The sequence below is a fragment of the Scardinius erythrophthalmus genome (assembly GCF_964197995.2).
Source record: "Scardinius erythrophthalmus genome assembly, chromosome: 3".
Lineage (NCBI taxonomy): Eukaryota > Metazoa > Chordata > Actinopteri > Cypriniformes > Leuciscidae > Scardinius > Scardinius erythrophthalmus.
In genome coordinates, this window is record NC_138223.1 from 57,206,137 (window position 1) to 57,222,104 (window position 15,968).

The 15,968-nt window shown below is 39.3% G+C and overlaps 2 protein-coding genes across 3 annotated transcripts in view; one reads left to right on the plus strand and one right to left on the minus strand.

Moving 5' to 3' along the window:
- The first annotated feature begins 1,017 nt into the window (after positions 1-1,017).
- LOC308687499 (uncharacterized protein) lies at positions 1,018-10,802 on the plus strand. 2 transcript variants are annotated; one of them, XM_081360075.1, is made up of 5 exons: positions 1,018-1,065; positions 1,566-1,733; positions 1,939-2,353; positions 8,924-9,401; positions 9,486-10,802. In XM_081360075.1, exons 2-5 carry the CDS (start codon positions 1,566-1,568, stop codon positions 10,165-10,167), a joined length of 1,743 nt encoding a protein of 580 aa, XP_081216201.1. In that variant the 5' UTR covers positions 1,018-1,065; the 3' UTR covers positions 10,168-10,802. The 2 variants fall into 2 exon arrangements, with proteins under 2 accessions (XP_081216201.1, XP_081216200.1); XM_081360074.1 differs by having other exon boundaries at positions 1,022-1,065; positions 8,924-10,802.
- A 2,545-nt stretch (positions 10,803-13,347) lies between these two features.
- The window catches only part of sid4 (secreted immunoglobulin domain 4), a 14,924-nt gene continuing 12,303 nt past the window's right edge, over positions 13,348-15,968 (minus strand). Inside the window, exons 7-9 of the mRNA XM_081360127.1 lie at positions 14,968-15,036; positions 13,776-14,042; positions 13,348-13,644 (exon numbers count right to left, since the gene is read on the minus strand). Of these exons, the coding sequence (XP_081216253.1) occupies positions 13,640-13,644; positions 13,776-14,042; positions 14,968-15,036 (341 nt within the window). The 3' untranslated portion in view covers positions 13,348-13,639. The remainder of the gene's footprint in view (positions 13,645-13,775; positions 14,043-14,967; positions 15,037-15,968) is intronic.

A 15,968-nucleotide genomic window follows, 5' to 3' on the forward strand; every position in this document is an offset into this window, starting at 1 on the left:
TCCGTGAACAGTTGTATTTCATTAATTAATCTGACTATGCATCCGTGCATTTAATTGCCATTGGCTCGTGTGTTAGTATTATGGATCTTAGTAGTATTTTAAGTGATAATTGATTCTATAAACAACTATAAAAGATCATTTTCGGCTTTCTCCAGCTCCCTGCACCGGGCATAATGCGAAACCGGAAGTGTCTACGCGTACACTCGCTGATCCGAATTTCAAAATGGCGGCCACGTGCAACTAGTCAATTATCAGGTAAAAATATGATAGTATTCGTATCTTCTATCCAGTCGGATCTCCTCTTTATCTTCCAACTCCATTGCTCTCGTCCGTAAAACCACAGAAGAAAGAAAGACTGGAGCATTCAGACGGTGAGTTTAATCTGTTTTACATTGTTTATGCGTTTTAGCTGATTGTTGTTATTTGTCTGTCTCTAGTTTTTAATGAACTTAAATTAAGCTTCTTCTTGCCCACTTAGCTTATGAAAAATAACCATGGTTTTGCTACAGTAACCATAACAAATGCCCTCATGTTTTACTATGTTTTAAACATATTTGTATTAAAGGGACACTTCACCCATTTGCATTAAGCCTTGTATCGTTAGTGTATTTGTGACTGGCCTTCATTTCTTCTGGTCTGTGTTCTGCTGGAGGGGGTACAGTAATAAACAGCAAAAACAGTAATATTGTGAAATATTATCATTTGAAATGACTGTTTTCTATTAAATCTAAATTCAAATGTTTTTTTTTTTTCAGTGAGTCAAAGCAGCTTTTGATTGGCCGTTACCCCAGTCTTCAAAAATATTTTTTTTCTATAATGTTTTTAAACCTTCCTTTAACTGCATATGCTTGTTTTCCACAGAAAGCCTGAATGACTAACATTTGTTTAACAATCGTCTTTATTTAATAATTCCGTAAAACATATGTTAATATTTTTAATAAGAGAAATTAGGGTTGGTGAAGCCTCTACTCTTTTACTCTATCGCTCGTACTGTAGGAGGCGCTGTGACGTTATTTTGTCTGCCGGTAAAAGCACTGAAGAAAGAAAGACTGGAGCATTCAGACGGTGAGTTAATCTGTTATACATATATATGCGTTTTAGCTGTTGGCTTGTTATTTTTATGTGTCTAGTTTTTAATTAACTTAAATTTAGCTTTTCCACGCTAACTTGGCTTATGAAAAATAGCTATGGGTTTGCTACAGTATAACAAATGACGTCATGTTTTTCTACAGTAACCATGTTTTAACAATGATATAAGTAGTAAACAGTTACTATACCAACACAGTGGGTAATTTTCAATGCTAGATTCACGATTTTGTGTGAAATGAGTAGAAATCTGACAATATCATGTTTATTATATTACTAAGAGAGTAATACATGTAATAGTGTCATATACTATTTGATAATATCCCTGCACAGTGCTGGCTCAATACTGAAACTAAACATAAATGCTCCTAAACACCTAAATCTGGAATTAATATTCTCTGAAATGGGCTATTTTGAGTTTAAATCAGTGTCAGTTCATTTCAAATTCCTCATGAAATAATGATGATGTTTGTCTTCAGATGTTGACCATGAGAGCGCAGATGGATGTGATCTGCTGTAAATCAGTAGGAACTGATCTGTCCATGCTGGATATTGAGGATTTCATCACTGAAATCTGTCAGCTGAAGAAAGAGGTGGCGTCACTGGAGGCAAAGCTGAGAGAAAGAGGAGACAACCCCAACAGAGAGGTTTGAGCAGCTCATCATTTCATCCTTCAGCTCAATCAAACCAAAGCTTTGTTAGCGTCTCACTTCTTATGCACATCTCAAATTAAGCCAGCAGCAAAATATGCTAACAAATCACCAATATACCCACTAGAGATAACTGCTGAGTACTGAGGCTAATATCAACAGGTTGTTGTTTATTTGTGTTGATCTATGATGTGTTTGTCAGGATCTGGAGAAGGTTTCAGTGTGTGTGACTGATGGGACAGAAGCTCAGGATTCAGCCTGGAGATCCAGAGACACACAGGACTCAGAGCTCAGCCTCACTTTACTGTGTTATACTGACGCTCAGGATCATGGATCCGCTGATCAAACCTCTGACTGTAACGCTGGAGAACAGCAGATGAAGATGTGCTCCGTCAGACTGGAGGACTGCAGGAACCTGATAGAGAGACGAGGAGAAGAAACCACAGCAGAGGAACAACAACAGAGTCATGAGGAGGAGGAGGAGGAGGATCAGAATAATGATGATGCTGATGATGATGTTCAGGATGAGGATGAAGATCAGAATGATGATGATGATGTTCAGGATGAGGATGAAGATCAGAATGATGATATTGATGATGATGACTTTGTTCCTGCAGGTATGTTTCTTTCTTTTATGACCAGATATGCTGAAGTAACAGAATTAGTATTAAATTGTAGAAATTCATGTGGAGCTAGCCTGGGAAAACCCAGATTACTTCTGGCGAATTTTAATTCTCTCTCCAGGATAGTCTGGAGAAGAGCCCATTCAAACTCATTTCTGTGCCGCCGAAATCGCGGCACCAATCAGAAACGTTTGGGGAGGGTTTTACATGATGACGACAGAGCAGCGACGCTGAAGGAGTTCTCACGCAGTGAAAAATACATTGCGGAGCAGAGAGGAGACTGACAACACGCTGGCAGACAGGACAGAGCAGGCTACTTTTCGGTTACGTTTGATATTAAACAAAGTCTCAGCTTTCAAATTTGGTAATTTTTTTAAAGAAATTTAAACAATAAATACCGTTTTGTTGCTCTTTAATGTGCCGTGACAGATCGCTGTAGAGCATCAGTTAAAGCTGTTCTTGTGAACCGATCATCTCTTCCTTCTAGTTAATTTATAGCCTCAAATAAACATGAACAAACATAAGAAGGAATGTTGTTTTAACCACGGAAAGGCGTCAGTACACTCCGTTTTTCAAGTTCAAATCCTCCTATGTTAATCTACTCTCCTGACTGCTTTGTCGGACAAAATGGCGGATGGCGAAGTATGATTGGTCAGATCACCTGTCAATCAAGCTCCCTGCGAAGGGTCGGAATTTGAGCTACGTCGGTTGGTGACGCCCCTTTGGAAATGATTTGTCTACATAGCTTCTCCAGACCCTACACTCAGTTTCAACTGAGAAGGGTCTGGTTTTAACCAGGCTAATGTGGAGCAGCATTTGTAGCGAATTCTGCCAATTCATTAAGACACTAAGAATGGCATTTTGTGAGCTGCAGCTGTGTAAAATATCCCAGTGATAAAATATCAATATATGTATTTATTTAAATGACAGCCTTAAAAGTTTGATAATACACATCACAATTTGGATCAACTTATCTCTGGGCATTATGTAATTTTTTTTCTGCAATTATATTGTACACATACAGTATATTGTACATATATCTGATATAGCATTGTATTAGCCCCCCCCCCCCCCCCCTAAATTATCTCCTCAGCCCTAAATGCCGCTCCATCTGAAAGCAGGTGAAGGCGATTTACTACTAATCAAGGAACCGGCTTTACTGACGAGATGCGCATAACAATATCGTGATTTAAATCGCCCAGCCCTAATTCCGTGTGATAATATTAGATCTAGAGTATGATTACGACAGTGAGTAGGTCCTGACACGTGTTGTCTAACTCCAATAGAGTTAAGAATGTCTTTAAATGCCAATCCCAATGCATCTTTTTCGTTATCTAGATATATATTAAAATCACCAACAATTAGGAATTTATCTGCAGTCAATACTAACTCTGATAGAAAGTCCGCAAATTCTTTGATAAAGTCTGTATGGTGCCCTGGTGGCTTGTATACAGTAGCCAGCACAAATCTCAAACGTGATTAATCATTTACACTAGATAGTGTTACATTAAAGGGATAGTTCACTTTGAAATAAATTTTTGATATGTTTTAGCTTACCTCAAGGGCATCCAAGATGTAGGTGTCTTTGTTTCCGCAGTAGTTTCAATTTTGATATTTTTAGGTCAAACCGTTCTTGTCTGTTAGTCATATAATGCAGGTCGATGGTCACTGTCTCAAAACACAAGCACAGAGTCCAAATTAAAACAATTCCCCATCGTCCAAATGAAACAATTCCCCATCATAAGTACACATTGATGGCCTAAGACACGAAACGAGCGGTTTGTGTGAGAAAACGAACAGTATTTATATCGTTGTTATCTCTTGAAAACAGCATACATAGATGTCGCCTTGGCTACTGCAGTTCATTGGAACGAAACCGTAGCCAAGGCGACATCTATGTATATATCTATACCCGCCCGCGCCGTCAGATCATTTGGACGTGTGCTGTTTTCAAGAGATAACAACGATATAAATACTGTTCGTTTTCTCACACAAACCGCTCGTTTCGTGTCTTAGGCCATCAATGTGTACTTATGATGGGGAATTGTTTCATTTGGACGATGGGGAATTGTTTTAATTTGGGCTCTGTGCTTGTGTTTTGAGACAGTGACCACAGACCTGCATTATATGACTGACAGACAAGAACGGTTTGACCTAAAAATATCAAAATTGAAACTACTGCGGAAACAAAGACACCTACATCTTGGATGCCCTTGAGGTAAGCTAAAACATATAAAAAATTAATTTCAAAGTGAACTATCCCTTTAAGCACCAACACTTCAAAAGAATTATATTTGAAACTAGACTTCTTAGTAATTCTGAAGATATTACTATAAATTACTAGCCTGGAAATCCAGACCTAAATATAAAAGATTAATGTCTGGCGTTGACTAATGAAAATCGGCCAGCTCGAGGGGCGGCACCAAGCATGCATTTGAAAATCTCACTGCACGCAATTGACCGTTCGCAAAAGCCACGCCCCCTAGTTATTGTTACTACGCCCGTCAAACAATTGAGAACCAGACACATGGCTGGGTTGAGCTCCATACCTATTGGTATAAGTGATGAGTAATGCAGCAGACATATCCTCCGGGGCACGACAGAAAGGGCTGCAATCTAGTTTAGGTTACAAAGATTCAGTTTCTACCTGTTCTATCAGAGGTATGACAGGTTAGCTATGCTAGCTAAGCAAAGGATGACGACCAGCCCAAACAAGTAACGTTAGCCTACAGTTTCCCCACCTCTCAAGTTTAACCTTTCATCATCGCATATATTCTGTGTCTTTAAACATTTCATACTGCACTCACTCGTTCGCGTCCTATTCGCTTAGGACGCGCGAATGGATTCCGAATGTTCAAGCGTCGAACTAGACGCAATACACGCGAATTTGACGCTCTATTCGCGTTTAGTGTGAACGCAGCATAATGAACAGGCTCCGATGTCAAGATTGCCTGGAATGTGTGTGTGTGTCAGAGAGAGAGAGAGAGAGAGGCACAGGCGCGATCGAACAGTGGAAATATAAAAACATACACATTCATACAGGACATTAAAACTGCAAAGTGTTTTAAGAGTAAGAGTACTTAAACTACTTATTGATAATTGATATGCTAAGTTAGCTCGCTAGCTTTACTTAACGTTACCTTAGAGCAGACATACATGCTTATTAATCTTCGAGGCATTCAGTCACCCACACTGCTTAATCCATTGTCGGCATCTTTCCGCTTGGGTCTTGGGGTTTGGAAAGGCAAAAAAAACGACCCCTCCCTCTAAACTTTTGGGGTACCTGGTGTCAGACTTGCAGGTGTCATAGGCTCATCGTTTTACCATCTTGCTGAAATCGCAATGTTTGACGGAGGTCCCTCTCCTTAGTTACAGTTGCTGAGCTAGGATTGGACGAGGGCCGTTCGAGGGCGGGGTTTTGCGAACGGTCAATTGGATAACACTACGACCAATCACAACAAGTAATCGCTTAGCTACCAGTGGAGTTAACTGGTAGATTATACTCTTACTGTATCCGGTCGGCAAAACAGCAAAAACGGCCTTCTTGCAAAGGAATGATTCGAGCGCCGTCTTCTGTTCCTCTTTTAGAGAAAAAGTCTAAAGGCCCGTTCACACCAAGGACGATAACTATAAAGATAACGATAAAGATATAATTCTAAAAATCGTTCTCCATATTAAAGAATAACAGAGTTCACACCACAACTATAACGATAAAGATATGAGGAACGATATCGTTGGGATCACTTTCAGAACGATTTTTTTTCCAGCTGTCGAACGATAAAACACTGACAGCCAATCAGAATCCATTCTAATTTAAAGGTCTCGCGCATTTAAAATGGATCTGGATCATCCGGGCGCGCGCGTACTTAGAATAAAAAGTCTGTTATCGGTTGCTGGTGTGGACACATATATAGTTATCTTTATCGTTATCTTTATAGTTATCGTGCTTGGTGTGAACGGGCCTTAAATCTTTCATTGTAGCGGCCAAAGCTGTTTCAAACAACTGGTATTTATCCATAGCCATCTTGCAATGTTTACTAATGACTTCGGCGTCGCAGCGCTGTCGTCATCTCGCCTCTGGCCCGCCTATATCAGATAACCCGCTGTGATTGGTGCAGCTCAGATAGAGTAGCATATTTAATGAGCATCATTACTTGACACCAGAGTAACTCGCTGAGCAAATTCAACTTGTGAGAACTCTGGATTACCAGGGTAATAAATTACAGCAACACCTCCCCCTTTGCCTTTCAGACGAGGTTCATGTTTATAACAGTAATATTGGGGGGGTGGACTCATTTAAAGTAATGTAATCGTTTGGTTTTAGCCAGGTTTCTGTCAAACACAGCACATCTAGGTTATAATCTGTAATCATTTCATTTACAATAAGTGGTTTTGAAGTAAGGGATCGAATATTCAGCAACCCGAGGTTTATCATTTGTTCATCCGTATTATATCTGTTTTTTATTTGTTGAACATCAATTAAATTATTACCCTTAAATGGGTTTGGGAGTTTTTTGTATTTCCTAATTTGGGGAACAGACTCAGTCTCTGAGTCTCATATGATGGTATCTAGGTGAAAGAGTCTCTATATGATGGGATTTATCTGACCTTGGTGACATGAGACAGCTAGCAGACGGTCGGATTAGCTAGTCTGTCTGCTTCCTGACCTGGGCCTCAATTCATGTCTGAGCTCTAAGACTATGTGCCATATTACTAGAGAGACGAGCAGCACCATCCCAGGAGGGATGAATACCATCTCTTTTCAACAGGTCAGGTCTGCCCCAAAAACTTTTCCAATTGTCTATGAATTCTATATTATTCTGCGGACACCACTTAGACAGTCAGACATTGAGTGAGGAGAATCTACTTAGCATCTCATCACTCCTGCGAACAGGAATGGGGCCAGAGCAAATTACAGTGCCTGACATCGTACTTGCGAGTTCACACACCTCTTTAACGTTAATTTTAGTGATCTCCGACTGGCAAAGTTGAATTTACGATTAGCATTAGCCAGCACTTTTAAATTTGCTTTGATGTCAGGTGCTCTGGCTCCCAACAAACATGTGACTATGATGGCTGGTGTCTCTATTTTCACATTCTGTGTAATAGAATCACCAATAACTAGGGCACATTCAACAGGATTCACAGTGGGTGTTTCACTGAGTGGGGAGAATCTATTTGTCATGGTAGTCGGAACGGAAGAGCAGTGTTTTGTCCTGCGACTACAGCGTCTCACCGTCACCCAGTTGCCCTGCTCCATGGGCTCTGTAGCCGGAACCGAACAATGTACAGAGTTCACTAAGCTAGTCACATCCAAAGCAGTATCTAAAGCCCTTGCACTCTTACTATCCTCAATTCAATTTGGATGCGTGTCTCTAGTTCTGAAATCTTCTCCATCAGCCTGACTACTTCCCTGCATTTATCACATGAAAAGCCCTCTGTGCTGACAGAGAAGGCTAATACTATACATGTGATACGAAGTGCAAGTGACAATAAGAGAAGACATGACTCACCGTGTTTGTTGACTGATCCTACTCACCACAGTTGTTTGATGGACTCGTAAAAGGCGTGAGAGAAAAAATAAAGACGGCAGGCACGAATGGCACGAGCGTGCACGAGAAAAAATAAATAAATAAAGACGGCAGGCACGGATGGCACGTTAACAGGCTAGCAAATTACTAGCATATTGTGCTAGCGATAACAATTTAGATTGAAGGTGGCGATGTCAGATTAATGCGTGGTGATGAGTAAGTTATATTTAGCAATATAAACAACAAAGGAATGATAGTAAATAAAGATTAAAAACAGAAAGCTATACGGAGCATACAGACGCAAACCACTCAGCAGCAAGGCAGACCGACAGACAGCAGCAATCCATGATAAGGATTATTAAGGGTATATAAGGGTATGAAGGGTATGATAAGGCCCAAAGGTGTCTTGGGTGGTCAAACAACCCTTGGTATTTTCCTCGTGGGGCTCAAGCTGTGCCCTCTCCAAACCAATCTATCTTTTACAAACTGCCCAAAGTTGACATCTTAAAGGTGCTGTATGTAACTTTTTCACTCTACTAAAGCATAAAAATGCCATAATATGTTTGCATATATTGAGGAAACATAAGTTCACATAATCATTTCTCTGAAAAACACTTCTACAGCCAGTTATTTTACTTTGAAATGTGCGTTACCAGGCATTGTCCATTGCGCTCTTTCCTGTTGCGTATGCTCAAACTGGCAACTCATATGAACGTCGTCGAGTCTGAGGAGCAGGTGGCGGGAGAAACGACGATCTCTGATATTTAGAATTGGAAAGCAGTACCTATTTTGACCACTAGTTGTCATTCTTACTGCACCTTTAAGTGGAATCTTACAAGGGTTCGTTGTTTACAGCGGTGGAGTTGGTTAGTTAGCTTAGATGCTACCCACTTCATTTATGGTCGTAGATTGTTCTGTTTGAACAAATCATCTCTGTCCGATCTACTCTCAGATCCAACACAATTTTATTTTGACTGATCATTCAGCTTTAGTATAAAAGTTCTATATTTAATGCCCATTTTTCTCCTTTCAGAAGACATCGCTGGTTCATCTTCTGATGGAGAAACTGCCTCTACATCCAAAGAGCGACAGACAGTGAAGAGTTTCTCCTGTGGAAAAACATTCAGCAAACAGGGTCATTTAGCAAAAAGTAAGAGAAAACACACAGAACTGAAAGACTTCACCTGCAAGGTATGTGACATCAGCTTTTCTACCTCAAAAGAGAAGAGACGTCATTCAAAAGAGCACAGCGTGAAGAAGGAGTTTCGCTGCGAACAGTGCGGGAAGGATTTTTTCACCACTCCTTATAATATGAGAGCTCATATAAAGACACACAGCGAAAAGACTTTGCACTGCAGCGAGTGCGACAAGTATTTCCGCACCAAACAACATCTTACAATGCATAAGAGAATCCACACTGGTGAAAAGCCGTACAACTGTCCTCACTGCGAGAAGAGCTTCAACCAGAGATCCGCTTTGAAGAGCCATCAACTCACACATAGCAATGAGAGGCCATATCAGTGTCCCTTCTGTGAGAAGAGCTTCAACCAGGGATCCCATCTGAACAACCATCTACTCATACACACCAATGAGAGTCCATACAAGTGTCCCGTCTGTGAGAAGAGCTTAAAATGCGGAACCAGTCTGAAGAAACATCTACTCACACACACCAATGAGAGACCGTATCAGTGTCCCGTCTGTGAGAAGAGCTTCAAATGTGGAACCAGTCTGAAGAAACATCTACTCACACACACCAGTGAAAGGCCGTATCAGTGCAGTGAATGTGAGAAAACCTTTACAAACTCCGGTTCTCTGAAGTTACACCAAAAAATACATTCTGATGACAGACCATATCAGTGTTCACACTGTGAGAAACGTTTCTATCATTCGACTCACTGGAAATCCCATGAGAGGACTCACACCGGAGAGAAACCGTACCTGTGCTCCTACTGCGGGAAGAGCTTTGCTAGTCCATTTTCTTTCAAAGTTCATCTGAGAGTTCACACTGGAGAGAAACCATATCACTGTGGTGATTGTGGGAAGAGTTTTACTAATTCAAGTAGCTTACAAATACACAAGAAGACTCATACAGGAGAAAAACCTTTTAAATGCTCACTTTGTGACAAGAATTTTGTGACAAAAAGTGAACTGAAGGTCCATGAGCGATGGCATACAGGAGAGAAACCTTACCGCTGCTCCATCTGCGGCGAGAGATTCTCTTTTAAATGGGTTTTTAAGACTCACCAGAAGAAACACGCCGCTCCAGAATCATCATAGCTTCATCATGTCGTCATTTTTAGGTTGTGTAAAAAAAAAACACCTTGCAGTGTTACAGGGACGTAATGGTTGTAAAATACCTAAAACTAGAATGTCCAAAGGAGACCAAACTTAAATCTCTGTCTTAGCACCTTATATTAGGCCATATGTGAAAAATCTGGGTGTTTTACTGGACAGCGCATTAAAGTGCTCCTATTATGCTATTTTAAAGTTTTTCTAATGTTGTTCTGGAGTCTTCTACATCAGGTTTACCTGCATCAAAGATCAAAAAATGGTTTCACTGTCTCATAATATACATTTGCACATCACCACATTTTCAATGACTCTCAAACGACTCGTCAGATGAATCAATCTCTCTAAATCCCTCTTTTCCGCAAGCTACTCTGCTCTGATTGGCCTGACAGCTCAGTCTGTTGTGATTGGTCTACCGTGTACAGCGCGGACGTCGAATACAAAAATGCCCATTGCCATAACAACGTACAATACAATTTAATTTACAATAAATAAGTGTAATGCAATTAAAAATGCAAGTTTATTGTGTTTCTCTGTTTGTCTCGGGGAGTGTGTGTTTGTGACTGGCCTGCTTCATTTCTTCTTGCCTGTGTTCTGCTGGAGGGGGTGCAGTAATAAACAGCAAAAACAATAATACTGTGAAATATTATTCCAATTCAAAAATCACTGTTTTCTATTTGAATATTCAAATGTATTTTCAGTCAAATCTCCATTTTATTGGCTTTTACTCCAGGCTTCAGTGTCACAGGAACCTTCAGAAATAGATGCTGATTTGCTGTTCAAGAATTTGCTGCTTATCACAGTTGAAAATACTTGTGCTGCTTAATGAAGTGTGGAATCTGACATACAGTGTTTTTTTCAGGATTCACAGATCAACAGAAAGTGAAGAACAGCATTTATTTCAAACCGAGAGCGTCTGGAACATGTAACCTAATTTACAGCGCGCCTCTGCTGATCTGCGCGCGCTTTCTCCTGTCTTCCCCAGAAAGCCGCGAACTCGCGTAATTCAAATATTAACGTTATTTTGATTTACCGCTGACTGACTAACATTCGTTTATCAATGTTTTTATTCAATTGTCACGTAAAAATATGATAGTATTCGTATCTTCTATCCAGTCGGATCTCCTCTTTCTCTTCTAACTCCATCGCTCTCGTCCGTAAAACCACAGAAGAAAGAAAGACTGGAGAATTCAGACGGTGAGTTTAATCTGTTTTACATTATTTATGCGTTTTAGCTGATTGTTGTTATTTGTCTGTCTCTAGTTTTTAATGAACTTAAATTAAGCTTCTTCTTGCCCACTTAGCTTATGAAAAATAACCATGGTTTTGCTACGGTAACCATAACAAATGTCCTCATGTTGTACTATGTTTTAAACATATTTGTATTAAAGGGACACTTCACCCATTTGCATTAAGCCTTGTATCGTTAGAAACCCAGTCATATTTTTGAATGGTCATGCATTGTTCCCTATTTTTCCCCTGAGATGGAAGAAATGCGGATTTCGGTGTTGCAGTTCCTGCTTATAATGATGTAAAAATCGTAATTTTGCATCATTCTAAGCAGGAAGTACCATATCTTTGTAGAGGGGTTGAGACTACAAACACTCATTCCTCATTTTTCCAGGGTGTGGGACCCACTCATGCTACTGACCTACTACAGATCAGTGGGTGGGACTTCACTTGCAGAAACCGCAATATCCGCCATCTTGTTTGGAAGCTAAGCTAACAGGCGCTGTGGAGCCAGATGTGAAGTTACGACAATGGCGGAAGGTACTCAATATGATATGGAAGAAGAGGATTTTGAAAGTCTGCTCGAATCAGATGTTCGCGGCTACCTTTACGAGGCGCAATATAGCGAAGAGCAGCGGAGGCTGATGGAGGAACAGGAGGCAGAAAACCTACCTGTCGCGGACGCGGACTGAACATCCCGGTACCGTTCAATAATTCCCCATTTCCAAAGGGAATACAAACAAGGGGTAATTCACTAATGAGTTCGCCAACTAACTAGAAATTTTGTGTGAAATGAATTTATTGAATGAATTTTAATGAATTTAACTAGCCTTGTAGACGGAAGAGTGATTTCTCTGATAGGCAGAAACCTCATAGTTGGTGTTCTGGATTAGTGGGAGTGGCTTGTGGAGCTGTGCAATGTGGTGGTCTATGATGATATCTCTTTTTATTTTGGTGTTCAGGACCAAATTATGGTCCGCATGCCACCGGATTATATGTTGCACCTCTTTACACTGTAAAATCTAATGAGTTAGACTTAAAAAAGCATGCAAACCAATTGCCTATTAAAAACCAAGTAAAGTGAAATGGGAATAGTATGTTGTCCTGGCAAATGCTTAGTTAGTATAGTTTACTTACACAAGAGTTCTAGTAACTAAAAAAGAATTGTAGAGAGTACTCGATATACTTATTTCTTTAAATAAAATGTAATTTTTACCATAGTTGTGTTTTGCATGCTGGATGTTGAAGTCTGTGTGTGACTCAAGCATGATTAAATAGAAGATACTCACAAATCAACCCAATTAAAAGTTTAACAAGGTGTTTGTGAAATAAATATTAGCAACAAAAAAAAAAAAAAACATTTTAAAAGACTATTATTTGACATGAAATATAGTTATGTTATATATCATTCACACACACACACACACACACACTCATATATACAGTGAATCCGGAAAGTATTCATAGCGCTTCACTATTCCCACATTATGTTACAGCCTTATTCCAAAATGGATTAAATTCATTATTTTCCTTAAAATTCTACAAAAAATACACCATAATGACAACATGAAAGAAGTTTGTTTGTTCACTAGTAAAATATTTAAACTCAGATCAATATTTTGTGTCTAATTATTTACTTATGTGGCAAGTAGCTGTGTAATAAGCGGGATAATGTACATTCCCTCCGCTTTGTGTCGGGGTCCTCATCAGCCTGTCGGGGTTTATTCTGAGAGAACAACTGGCTGGATGTACATTATCCCCTACTTATTAGGCACTTCATTTTAATAAAAATACTGTATAAAGGTAATTTAAATAAGCTTTACAATCAAAAGATAACTATAAAAATGACTATATGTGAGTTTAAATGTGTAATATGTGTACGGTCGTCTGCAGAAGCTTTTTTTAGATTATAAAGTTATAAATATGGCTATTTTTCTTACAAAAACCTATGGCCTTTATTAACACCCCCGTCCCCGTGTAAACACACAGTCCTCTGATGGTGACCTTCGTTATGTTTATTTATTTGACTTGAGTGCCAAAGTTAAAGCATATTTTTTTACCATGCCATTGCAGAATAGCAGAATATACAGACAGAACTGGTGTTCTGAACACCATAGCAAAACATCACATGTTCGTTTTGTCTCTGAGCTTCATCGTCTTGTAGGTCTGAAGTCTCTAATATCCTCATAATTAATGGGTAGATTTTTACAATCATCAGGACAGGCTGTAATTAAGCTGTTGGGAGGTAAAAGCAGAGGAGAAAGAGATTAAATGAAATGAGCATTTAATGAAGTAAATATTATTATTTTAACTACTCAGTGGAGTCCTAGTGATTTCCAGAGCATCATCTCAAGAGCTTCACGCACCTCTCACAGTGACTTTGGTCACTGCTTCGCTGGACCCCACATGATTGGTCGCCACACATTTGTACGTCCCACTGTCTGATGCTTTGAGCCGAGCGATCTTCAGCAGACCGTCCTTGGTTGACTCCGCCCCCCGCGACATGGAGGCTCCGCCCACGCGCGTCCAGCGGAAGCGGATTGGATGAGTGCCGTGAGCGAGACACTGCAGACGCAAGGCATCCCCGGGACGGGCGACAATCTCATCCGTCAGTGTGGTGGCGTAGGGAGGCGCTGAGGAGGAGACAAGACGGTTTACCCTCATCCTAAACCCTAAAATTATACGTAATTTTTTTTTGTCCAGAAAGCTTATTATATTTCATTTTGATAATATTTTTTTCTATGTTTTAATGCAATTTATTTTTGGAGATTTTTTGTTATTTTATTTACCTTTAAATTACTAGATTTAATCAATAAATAATAAATAAATAAATCGTAATTTAGTAATGTAAGCACATTGCTCACATTCGTTCAACTTAAATTCATTATAATTCATAATTTCATGCAATAAAGTTTTAGCATTTTTTGTTTGAATTTTGAGCATTTGTAGGTTTGTACTTTCTTGCATTCCATTAATTCCTAAGGGGGTCAATTTGACCCGTGAGGGAAGGATTTGTTACTTTTTTTAAATTTCAACCACGAAACTCCTCGAATCCATACAATATGTTTGTGTATATTCATGGTTCAAGTGTGACAAAAGTCATGGGGACCCCTCTGATGAACACTCAATTTTTTCAAAAATTTCAAAAAATAAAACCGGGTCAAAATGACCCGAGGGAAGGGTTAATGTCATATGAAGCATAGCACACTGTAAAATGAGTGATGTTTCCCCACACTCCCTTATTTACACACAGACTCAGATCCCTCAGTCCAAAGATCAGTCTGTGCTGCTCTGATTTAAAATCTCAGTCGTCCTCTTCTTCATTTGTGTGAAACTAAACTGTGGCTCCTTCCCATGTGTTTAAGTTCAGCTGCTCAGAATCCGCTCAAAGTTCAGTGACGGCAGCTGATGTGGGATCAGCTCAGATGTCTTACAGTATCAGCCTAAAGTCAGTGTTTAGCGTCTACACTGACCTGTGACCACGCATGATTTCTGACTACAGTGTAAACGTCTGTACAAGGTCAGAGCGATAAGAGTGAGTGTGTTTGTGTCACTCACAGTCCACCTCCAGCTGCACGTAGTCCTCGCTGAAACCCGCCGCGTTCGTGGCGTTACAGATGTACTGGCCTGAGAGACAGAGAGAAAGACACTGAAACTAACTGTGCGCATGTTGTTATGTTACATAATAATGAATCAGTACATCATCAATCAAGTGTTTGTATTTTAGACCTGTTGGGATGGTTTTGGCGGGTAATTGTGTGCATTGGTCACTCGCCTGTGTGTGTTTTAACCAGGCTTGTGCAAAATTCAGAATTTCAGAATTGGCCTCCATTCAATTCATGAATTGTAATTTGAATTGAATGTACTCCACCCCACAGGACGTTGAATTGAATTTGAATTGGAATGACAGGAATTGGAATTAAATTCATGGCAATTCAAAGAAATTCCACACAGTCACACAACAGAAAGAATGTGTTGAGTCTCGCATGCATTCAGTGTTAGGAAGGTTACTTTGGAAATGTTATTGCTTACTGTTATTAGTTACCCTTTATAAATGTGGTTTGGATTACTTTATTTGGATAACTTTATCAATGCAAAGCAATTTCGTTTTAAGTTGATTAGTAACTAATTGAATTCAACATTTTACCTCAGTAATACAACTAAATACAATTACATTAATTTTGTAATTTAATAACAGAAATTTCATTTCATGTAACTATTTACTCCTCAACCCTGCATACATTTTGTTCTAAAATACATATTGATCAAATTCTTGAAATAAATTACCCCCTCAATGTTGTTTAATTAGTTTTGTTTTTAACATTGCTTTTAACATTCATTGCTGGGGGAAACATATCCTTTTAATGTAATCTGTACAAGTAGTTCAAACTAATACCATTTATAATGCAATCATATCTGACATATACTGTAAAGCTTTATTGTTAAACACTTCACTTAAAATATGTATATGAATTTCTTAGAATTTTTATTGAATTGCAATTCTGCTTCCTTTAATTCAAATTCGAATTGTAATTCTAGATCCTGTTTTTGACATCAAT